Source organism: Rhyacophila brunnea, unplaced genomic scaffold, assembly GCF_057557595.1.
Source record: "Rhyacophila brunnea isolate RB1 unplaced genomic scaffold, BYU_Rbru_1.0 scaffold_142, whole genome shotgun sequence".
Lineage (NCBI taxonomy): Eukaryota > Metazoa > Arthropoda > Insecta > Trichoptera > Rhyacophilidae > Rhyacophila > Rhyacophila brunnea.
Window position 1 is genome coordinate 503632 of NW_028232799.1, and position 11870 is coordinate 515501.

Below are 11870 nucleotides of genomic sequence, written 5' to 3' on the forward strand. Positions count from 1 at the left end.
TTCACGCTGAAATTTTGTTGTTAAGATTTGGTAACCGGACGGATCCATTCAAAATGACAGACGAGGCGTTTGTGAAACGATTCCGGTTATCGAAACCATTGGGAGATATAATATTCATTGACAGGTTGGAAAATCTAATATCAACCCCAACTAGCTGTCATGTGAGCATAGACAAAAATATAATGCAAACTCTTAAGCGACCATAAATAATGTCCATTGTGTATTTTTGTTGCACTATTGGACACCATTCGAAGCACTATACCTCCTTTGAAGATACTGTTGCGTTTTGCTTATTGTTTGCGTACCGCTTCGTTCGAAAATTTTCCTTCAGCTGTTTAGTCTTGTTATGTTCAAAATGAACATAACCAATATTCATACTTCTGGCAACCCCGACGATGATCTATGGTAACGTCGATGGAGCGACGCGATTAATAAGAGATGTCGCTGTTGGAATTTCCGGCCGCAACGGACGTCGCGAGGTGCGAAAGAAGCAACGCGGCTTTTTGATTCTGTCTGTCATCCAGGATAGTCGTGCTCTGCTTTGGTTTTACCCAAAACTTATAATGGACGTCACTTAAAACAGCACGATTGCAGCCGCAGTGCTTCAAGCCTCTGTGTCGTTCCAAGTTTGGTATTTTAAAACTATTACTATTTGATTCACTTATCTTCCAATGTTTCTTTTAAAACTTAGCTGCTTGCCTTTATTATAGTATTTCCTTAATAACCCTTTAATGTAATATTCTTGTTTTTTGCTATAATATAGTTTCGGTCAAGTACATAAATTGCTCTTTCATTTATTATTTCCCCTTTATTCCACACTGCTATATAATTATAATCTTTCACGGTATCAAGACCGTGTGGCGTCCAGGACTTTAATAAGTACATCTTTAATCATAGATTGCACGTGCCTTCAGCCGTGCAATCCCCTTTTGTATTCTAATTTAATTTTTTTACAGTTGTCAGTTGCGAGGTTACGGAAGTAATTATTGTTCAGCTTGAAAAGGATGCACGTAACCCATGGCCTTTTGCTTATGTCTCATGCTCAGCTCTTTAACTTTATACTTTATTCCATCCCAAATCTAGAGAGCTTTCTTTTTTCTCTTTTATTTTGTAGTTGTGACGATAAGGATCACAACTACAAAATATTAATATATCAGTCTTTACGATTGAATATGCACGTCAATGAGGTTTAATTTTATCGCTGCGCTCATGGATACACCCTTAAGCCCGGTTCGATTAGATAGATTAGGAGTAGTTTAGTCGAGTGGCGAGCAATTTAGTAACTAAACGTATACGAATAGACAAATTGACTCGAGTACTTTAGTGAAATCATTTAGTTGAGTCAATCCATTTTGTTGTAATTTTTCGGTCGAGTGGCGACCCCACTACCTCTCACTATATACCAAACAAGTGATGATATCGAATCGAACTCTATGGATAGACAATTTGGGTGGAGTCATGGGACAACACGACCAAAAGCGGTTTATTGTTCGCATATGGTTAATAATGAATAATAGGTATCGGTTACTATGCAATAATATACCTACCTAATTCTACTGAACTCCCACTGACTAAAATATTAATATGAACATCGCGCAATATATAAATGCAGAAGAATCTCAGTTTTTCTTAATCCTAAAAATATTATAATGTTCATAGGTAGGTAACGCAATATTATGTTGAGAAAATGACATAGGTACGGAATATAATAAACAATGACATTTATATGGACGAATCATCTGGAAAATAAAATGACACTCACTTTGTGTCGGGTCTGCCGGATGGCGAAATTCATATTTTAATATCGGTATCCTTCGCTCAAATGAACATTCCGCTTGCAAGCCGTCTGGCGACACCGCTGGGTCTGCCCATACAAAATATCGATGCAATTCAATGACAGAACAATTTGACAGAAATGGCCGAACATTTTTACGCAGGCAGCGATGATTTCTCCGTTCCTATAAGTGCTCAACGCACAAATGGTGATTTATAAATTTGGTCCGTATTGTAATGACAGTAAGGTATATGTTCGTTCAATTTTTCAAATATGGTAGTACTGTTTGCACCGTACTTCAGCTAATTGATTTGCATGAACGGACTGGTAATATTATTTTCAATTTATTATATGTAATTAAACATATTTTTTGACATCGTCTGTTTAATTTAAAATACTTTTTGTCGCGAAATCGATAAATGTATTGTGAAGTATATATTTTTATAATTGAATCGCTACAAATTAAAAAGTGAAATAATGAAGAAGGGAGAATAATAGTATTATGTCAATGGATTTAGCGGTTTTATTGTCATTATTATCTCTCATTAAATTTTAGAGTTCCTCGCGAAGCAGAAAGGCGATTACATTGGACATATATACTTAGAGTATTAAGATGCGATCCATGTTGGACACCATCGGATGAATGTGTAATATGTTCTGATCATTTTGATAGAAAACATTTCATCACGACAAGGAATGAACTTCGTCGATTAACAAAATATGCGGTGCCTTCTTTAGTGGTGATTATAAGATTGCATACAAATATCCAATTATAATTATAAAGAAATTTATTATATATAAATGCTATCATAAATTTACATAGTTGTTACAAAATGAATATATATACATAATATTGAAATACATATAAATACATACATACGAATGAATTTTGGCTGGTGATTACGCGAACAAAACGCATTCAAAAAGATACTCAATCACTTAGAGCTCAGGTCATCTTTCAATAGTAATTGTATACCGCTAGAACACATTACAATTTTAAATTGCTCGTCATCACCGATTGACAGTATAAATAGAACATTGGAAAAATATCGCTTTGACGATGGCAATGAGGAGTCTGAGATGTCATTTGATGAAACATTACGTATGATGGCAATTGATCCAATATGCCAAAAATTAAACACGGATACTACACAACGGACATTCTCACACAACACGCATCAAATTATTTCTTATATATCCGGGTTCGTTGTGAAATATTTACTAAAACAATTAAAGTGTGAGGAATGTATCACAACTCTTGTATCGCCCACTAAAATGTGGTTCCATAAACTAATTACTCTAAAAGATATGGAAAATTTGTGCTACCCATCTGATGATGTCTTCCAAACCTGTTTTAAAAGCGAATCTGTAATACGACGACTTATGAAAGAAAATGACGGAAAATCAATATTGCCAAAGCATACAATGGATCACATAACAACGTACATTTTGGCACTATTTGTGGGGTCAAATATTTTTCATTCTATAGATAATCATTCTACGTTACAACCTGCTTTATATAATCATAGGTTACACTTGATTCGAGCCATAATATGTAAGTATACAAACGTTAGATTACACTATATAGCAAAAATAGATACAATTAGGGAAAAAATAAATACTAAACGGCAAATACTTCGAAACTGTGTTATTAATTGATAAAGGCATGTATTTATTATACACACGACAAAAAGAATACTAATATAAATAACGAGTTACAAAAATATTTAAAGTTATTAATTAAGGGCAGAATTCCCAGTTTGCGCCTGGAAGCGTTTCGCTGAATCTCCGGAAGACGTAAGTAACCCGAGAATCTATTTCTAACGCGATGACATTAATACGCCATTACAATAAAGGCTATATTACTCTAAAATTCTAGAAGCTCGATATCGTATAATGGAAATGCAATGTCATATGATCACGTGACGTCTACCTATACATCTGTGAATTCAGTTTCGTGCACTATTTCTCGTGCTCGCCGATATGAAATGAGTTGTCCATTTAATACGTCATTGATAATAAATGACTATCATTTTTAGGTTAGGTCCTGTCTGGAGAGTTATTACTTTGACAGACGTGAGAAGTGGTTTGACGTTTCAGACCAAATCATTTTTGACGGTCACAAAATGGTTTGCACTTTGCTGATACAGTGAACTAAACGTTAAATCTAAAACTATTCCGGCTTACTTATAACGCTTGCGCAGTGTGCCAGTTTTGACCTGTCAAACTGTTTAGCTGGAACGCCTCAATTTATGTTGTCATGCAGCATGGTAGATAATTTAGTAAAATTTGAGGCTTACAACATTAATTTGTTACATAAAGTTTTGACAATAGAATTGGTCTATTTCCACCCCATTTCACACGTATGTAGGTATAGCTTCCGTTTATTGTATTTTATGGCTGCAAGTAGTTTTTTGTAGACAATAGGCTTACCTTGTATAACCTACTTGCCTAAAAAGAACTCACGGACGATTAATTTCATTTATTCACCATACAATTGATCACAATTTTAGATAATCGTATTAATTATTGCTTTACATTCGAATGATTGTGATGTATAAATCATCATAAATAAATGCTCATGGTTTTGTTTTAAAATATCAGTGTGAGCTAAAACCACTAAATGAAACAAGTTGGAGCGAATTAATAATGGTGAAATGAGTTTCAAAGATGCATTGCAAATTCAAACCTTCAATATTATAAGACGGCATCAAGGGAAGAAAACGGCACATATACCTACGTACAATTGAACGTACCTGATGATATGGCCTGTAATCTGAATATGAACAACCCGGTTGAGGATTTTCATCATATAATGGATGTGAAACATCTTCAATAATCTCGCGCTTGACGACAGCTGGATGATCATCTGTCTCAGATTTTATATTAGAGAGGTCCGCCATATTAAAGTGCTGAAAAAAGCATTATTACATTTTGTAAACACGGTAAAACAGTTTCATGTCACGTCATCACCATATATCATTGTATAATATTTATATTTAACATGAATTAGTAGATAAACAAACCAACCCTTTAATATCACAGATGTATTGTAGCTGTCAAATTGTATAAACATGTATTTTTTTGAAACAATTAATATCACACTATGTTCCTACATTGTTTGTTAAAAAGCCACAGTTTATAATATAAAACGAATCATTGTTATTCTCAATCTAATGTTATTGTAAAAAAAAATTAGTTTCCAAAAACTAACCTCGAAATTGCAACTTGAAACGACCGCATTGTTTGGATGGATACTCAGCGTGTCAAACAAAGGCTTGCCTTCTATATCGGAGTGTCCTCCATCACATCGTTGCTTTGCATCCATGTTAAGGGTATATATTCCAGAAGCCACGTGTTATGTGACAGAGAGCATCCTTTCAAGGTAATATTAGAAAAGTGTTGCCGCAATACTGAAAAGTATTCCTATGGAAACTAGCTACCTATAATAAAAATACACACTTGACACGGTGACACAATTATATGTATGTTTTGTTGTCTAACCAAAACAATGGTACGAAAATGATCGTCAGCATTTCATCAATCATAACGAGAACAGCGCATCTCACTATATATTATAATAACTAATAAATCAAATTGGGTTTTTTTCTCCTATACTGTAAACACTGACGATACCTTTTTCGTGACGGCTCCACTCTCTACTAGTCTCCAGCGACAGGACACACGTTTTAGTTACGATAAAAGTTCTACGTGTAGTCGATGTTCTTGACATTAGTATCTGTACCATAATACCTACAAAATTCAATAAGTACATTCTTGTTTATCAGATAATAGCTACACGGAATATTATTAACTGTATTTCGGCAACACTTATATACAACACAACAGAAAGTTGTCAAGTTGTCTCTAGCACATTGCATAGTACGATAGTTGATACGCAAATATGGAAGTCAAGCGAGAATGTGATGGAGACCAATCTGGTACTGAAGACAAGTTTGATGTAACAACCAGCCACCATAACAGCCCTGACACGCGCATCTATATAAAGCAGGAGAACACAGACGAATTCATTTGCGATTTTGAGGTTAGTTTTTATTTCTTAAGTCCTTTCCTGCGTTTTTTTGTAATTATTTTACCAGAATACCTACGATAAGTTTATATTTTTTTAAATTGTTTAAGAACATACGAGGATGTCAAATTTTCTTTCAAAAACCTTTTGACATAGGTACATTTAGACAGCTACCCAGCTCAATTATAAGTAAGCAGTGTTATAAAATAGGTACACGAGCTCAAAATTGTTTTTTTATATGATTACAAAAATGTATAATGTTTTCTTCAGTATCCAGCAACGCGTCTCGCTGAAATTAATCCCGAGATTGACCTCCAGCTGGTTGACGTTAAACGCGAGTTCGTTGCAGATGCAATACACCCTTTCCATGATGAAGATCCAACACCTGGATGTTCGCATTCAGATAACGGACCAGTACAGCAGGTAATTGTATATTATGCGATATTTTCTTCTATCGGCTATGTATCCTATCACAGCTTTGTGACTAAATTTAAATAGGTACCTAGATATTATCCTCGTCTCGGTTATACACGCTTCCTACAACTATTTCACTTACCTATGTATCTGGTTTAGTGTGTGTGGGCGCATTGACCTACAGTATTTGAATGTGATGTCTGTCACTGATGATGACCAATCGACCTCTTCTTTCAGAAAGTACTTTTGAGATAACATTATTGTTTGTAGGTAGGTAGCAGAAGACGTCACATGCTGGCATGGCGACAAAGTAAGTCTGTGGTTTTGTCATTCCGCAGTAATTTCAATGAACTTTAACAGTTTATACGTGTGCGTACTTTAAAATTACTTGCGATATTGCATCCATACATAATATTGTGAACAGGCCAGCGCCATCTTAAGATACAATGTTGAGCATATCTGTACACGTTTGTACATATTTGTACACGCATCTCTCAAACGAGTGATCCCACTGTTCAGCTGTCAAAATCAGATTTCAGATTGTCTCCAAAACAACATAATTATAAGGTCTTTCTCGTTTTGTATTGAATTATTATAAAGAAATCGCAAATCAAATTTATAACCTATCAGTGCTTTTGTTATAAATATACATACCTGTTATTCGTCAGTTATTATCAAAGTCAAACTATTTCTTCGTGCAAAAGACGGTGGTAACATCGATTTCCGAAAAATGTCTTCTTTAGCATTGAGCTATACATTACGTTTGTGGAAGATGTGTTAATGTTAGTCTAGTAATTATGATGTACCCATCTATCAAAATCAATCCAATCCCATTTTAAGGCAGCTGCGAACCTGCAGACAATAGATTAGGGATGGGCATACACGAGGTCAACGAGAACCACATTCTCGATTTTCATAATTATATACTTTACAACACTATTCACGTTCTCACATATATCGAGTAGGTTTATAGAAAGTCTTAAATGACATTACAATAGTTATTTGTACACGATGGAATTATTGATCTGAAAAAACACGGTTTCTGATAGAAAACGCGTTTTAGAAAATGATATAAGTTACTATTAATAATTATGATTATGTCAAGCTTTTTAAGATTGTGCTTGATTTAAATTGAAGTATCTTCGGGACTCCAAAAATCGAAGTAAAAACAAAGATTATGTACCAATTTACACCACCACGCGCGAATGTTTTATATTGAAGAGAAAAAAATATTACCTAATATAATAATAAAGAAAAATCCAAAAAAGTGATACAAATAAATATAAGTACTTACTTATATACACTATTAAAAAATAATGACCACATTGCTATGCGTATTTTATAGAGTTTTTAATACTATTTTTACCAGTGGTATAATACCAATCGATGCGCAAACGGAACCGACGAAACTCGTGCATAAATGACAGATCGTATTGTATACAAATTAATAATAGGCAAATTCTCTTCAAGAATTTACGTTAATCGTAAATATATAATTGAACAAATCGCTCCTAATGCTTTATGCGTGACACGTAATATTATCGCACTCACCTCATCAGGCGGCGGTGGAAGCCGCTCCGTGAACTTCTGATTTTGATCGATTTACAATGCTTGAGACCTCTGTAGCGAGAGAATGCCTCATCTGATCGCAGCAATTCTGGTGTCATTTCGTGTGTAAAGAACCAAGCCAAGTAATAGAGTAACAAACTATTTCATTGGCACCAACAAAAATGCCTGTACCAAATAAGAAACAAAAAGCTAGTAGTAGTAATTCTGACAGACCGTAAATATGGAAAACCGTTCAGTTATGGGAAATCTATAAACAAGCGTGGTTAAAATGCACCCACGACCTTTTTGAAAAATTTGAAAACAAGCAAAAATAACATAATATTCAAAGAATAAAAGATATGCATTCGTCTAGAAACACGGTGAAAGATAGAATCTCTCATTGTAATATTTAAACCTTTTTTTAAAAATTCTTAAAAACCACTTTTTCATTTTATCTTTATAAAAAACTGCTCGGCACGTCAGACAGTCGAAAGATTATATTTGGAAAATTTTGGCACGTGTGTCTACGTAAAAAGGTTTGCTAACACCGTGTCTAGGTATAATATTTCTACCTAGATCTGTTACTTATAATGAGCTGTTATTTAAAAATCTCATAATTTATTTAATAATACTTTTAAATTTCTTTTTTAGATTATCGCTAGAAGCACTGTACCGGCCAATATTGCGAGTCTCATATCGTCCTGGGACGTGACTGAAGCACAAGCGTCTAGCGTAGACCTACACATTGAGGAACAAGATATTAAGCAAGAACTAAAGGAGTATATAGAAGGGTTCAAAGATGTCGCCTGTCGCAATAGTAAACGTGATATTTGTCAATCGAATAATATGGTAAACACAGAATTATTAGTGGCTGTTATACAATTGGAAAAACAATCGTTTCATAAAGAAAATTTTGTGTGCAGTATCTGTTTTGGTTTTTTTTCATCGTTCGACCTAATGTTGCTTCACAAAGCGATACACAAAACCACAATTGCGAAAACGACCGATTCCGTTGCATTGCTGGTTAAATGTGACGATGGTCATTTTTCAAGACTTCGTCCTGGTCACGTCATGAAGTCACTCAAAATGACTCATTCTGGCGAAAAGCCATTTAATTGTGACAAATGCAATTATTCATGCAGACAGTCAGGTAAAATGAAAAGACACGAAATGAGTCATTCGGGTGAAAAGCCATTTAAATGTGATATATGCAAATATTCATGCAAACGATCAGATGTCATGAAAACACACAAAATGAGTCATTCTGGGGAAAAACCATTTAAATGTGATAAGTGCAATCACTCATGCAGACAGTCAAATCACATGAAAAAACACAAAATGAGTCATTCTGGTGAAAAGCCATTTAAATGTGGCACATGCAAGTTCTCATGCACGTCGTCTAGTAACATGAAAAGACACAAAATGACTCATTCTGGTGAAAAACCATTTAAATGTGATATATGCCATTACTCATGCAGTAATTCTGGTCACATGAAGACACACAAAATGAGTCATTCTGGTGAAAAGCTATTTAACTGTGATAAATGCAATTACTCGTGCACGACTTCTGGTAGCTTAAAAAAACATAAAATGACTCATTCTGGTGAAAAGCCATTTCACTGTGATAAATGCAATTACTCATGCAAACAAGCAGGTTATATGAAAACACACAAAATTACTCATTCTAGTGAAAATCCATTTAAGTGTGATAAATGCAAATACTCATGCAGACGGTCAGGAAAAATGAAAATACACAAAATGACTCATTCTGTTAAAAAGCCATAATGTGGTAAGTGTAATAACTCGTGCATAGCGTCTAGTAGCATGAAATTGCACAAAAAAACGCAATCTGGTGAAAAGCCTTTTAAATGTTATAATTGTATTACTCATGCATAAAATCTGGTAGCATGAAATTGCACAAAAAGACTCATTCTAGTGAAAAGCCATTTAATATAATAATTGTAGTTACCCATACATCTATTTTATTAAGATAAATTTTTATGAAAGGACCCATTCCGGTGTAAAGCCATTTCGTGTATATTCTTATACGCATGCTAATTTTCTGTAAAAGACACTGACTGCTTTTCAGTGAATCGTAAACTATGAAGGAATGATTCGGATGCTGGGAGAGGCGGGTATGTCTAGGATGCCAGGTACTGACCTTGTATGCCAATGAGGCTGGCTCCATGGCCTGGTTGTCAATCCTGGTCGTATTATCAGTCTCGTTCGGTATTGTTCATTGGGTCATCCGGTGCGTGGCAGTTGACGGTTTTGCTTATGTAAGTGTTTATATGCGCACGGTTGATGAATGACTGACCGATATTTGTTGCGTCAGGCAAGGGTCAAATTGTCTGGTGGTTAGGAATTTATCTGTTGTGTTAGGGCCACCCTAATTGGCGTATTCATAATAAATATTTTATATTTTAAGTCTTAAGTAAACTTACAATTATTGTATTAAAATGTGAATTTGTCAAAGGAGTCCATCTTATTATTAGGTTGGTAATATTTAGGTATTATTACAATTTAGTTTATAATTTTTTTTATGATGTGCTTAAGAGATTTTTACTAAACTTACTATTGTAAAATAATGTAAAATTTGTCAGAGTACCCCATTTTATTATTAGGTACATATATTTTATAGTCATATTAAGATATTATTAAAATAAATTTTAAGTTTTCTATTTTGTACTTAAGAGATTTTTCTCTAATTCATAGTTTTAATATTTTTTATATTTATTTTAAAAAACATCGATTTTTATAAAAATATAAATGTGTGGAAGCTTCGTATTTTTGCACTAGGTGCCTTTGCTCATCTATTTTGTAAACAAGATTGCTATCGATTGTAGTTTTTTTACAATTTTTAAAATTATGTACAATTACAACCAACTGCTTGTCATTGTTACAATAAGTGATAATACTCTTTAATTGAATCGTAATATGTGTGACGTTACTAAATACAAAAAAAAATGTACAACTGTCATCGTATTTCCGTTTATGCCTGTAAATTGGTGTTATTTAATGATCTATGCATGCTCCTCTTAATTAATAATCGTTTGCCTTGTTATGCTAATAATAGTTATGTCCAACGAGATTGGAATTGGTTCTGTCTAAATAAAATGTCAGCCGACGGAAGTTTTTGTTTTGAATGAATGAACCCAACATTATTAGCCTTTTGACAAGTGAAAGTTACCTGCTAAATATGACGATAACTTGCTTAAAAACTGTATTTAGTGACAATATGTACTATTATAAATAAAGAAATTCGGAAATTTATTTGGTTTTAAACGTCTTTATTCACACTATCCCATTCATAATAAGTAGCACCGGCTCGCACAAAGAAACTGCATTAATATGAGGTTCATCATTGAAACCCGTTTAGTTTTTGCCATCTCCCGTCAGAGCAAAGAAGATGCATTCTCTCTCTTCGCTCGGTATGCTGGTTGCTGGTCATCGTCTGTTATTTGGACTTGGGAGTGAACAAATAAATACCTTGTTTAAGTTCTAAAACGGCGATTTTTATTTTACTCATACTTATTGTTACATTATATTACTTATTACATTTTTATCAATTTTTCGGAACGCGAGATGTATTTTATGTTTACAATTGCAATCTCTGGAAGATTAAAAATTTTCTCTGGCGATCTCGCAACAACGATAAGCGCTTTTTGATATCGCTGTCAGTGAGAAGCGCTTTAGCGCTGCAAGCGAACCCCATTACATTAACGGTGTACACAAATGCAGCGTTGCCTTTTTTTGCGTTCTGACAAACAACGTTGCCCGATATTTTTTTCTAGTAATCGACCATTACTATGAGACAGCTCGGAAATGATTCCGGCCTCTCCAGGTCTTCAGAGAAGTGTGACATTATATTATCTTCTTTTAAAATCGGAGACTCTCTTTTTGAATAAATTTTTGACCAAGAAGTATCTTTCCAGGATGTCTATTCCTATTGGTCATCACTTTAGTACGTTTCCATTATGTTCATTGTCCAAACTAATACGGAAGGCATTTCATGCATTAATCAGTTATCGGCGGCTATCTCAAATTAGGTTTTATAATGATTACATCTAACTCACACTAACAAAATAATGACTAACATTTTAT

The 11870-nt window shown here is 34.1% G+C and overlaps 1 protein-coding gene across 1 annotated transcript; it reads left to right on the forward strand.

Annotated features, from left to right (window-relative positions):
- The first annotated feature begins 5509 nt into the window (after positions 1-5509).
- On the forward strand, positions 5510-8920 carry LOC147075519 (uncharacterized). Its single transcript, XM_085942403.1, has 4 exons — positions 5510-5819; positions 6075-6227; positions 8418-8615; positions 8909-8920. Exons 1-4 carry the CDS (start codon positions 5679-5681, stop codon positions 8918-8920), a joined length of 504 nt encoding a protein of 167 aa, XP_085798529.1. The 5' UTR covers positions 5510-5678.
- Positions 8921-11870: the final 2950 nt, after the last annotated feature.

Bases quoted from the DNA above. Each gene is read 5' to 3' on its own strand.
- LOC147075519 (XM_085942403.1), top strand. From the start codon at position 5,679: ATGGAAGTCAAGCGAGAATGTGATGGAGACCAATCTGGTACTGAAGAC. The intron at 5,820-6,074 runs GTTAGTTTTTAT...TGTTTTCTTCAG, and splicing joins AATTCATTTGCGATTTTGAG to TATCCAGCAACGCGTCTCGC. The intron at 6,228-8,417 runs GTAATTGTATAT...TTTCTTTTTTAG, and splicing joins ATAACGGACCAGTACAGCAG to ATTATCGCTAGAAGCACTGT.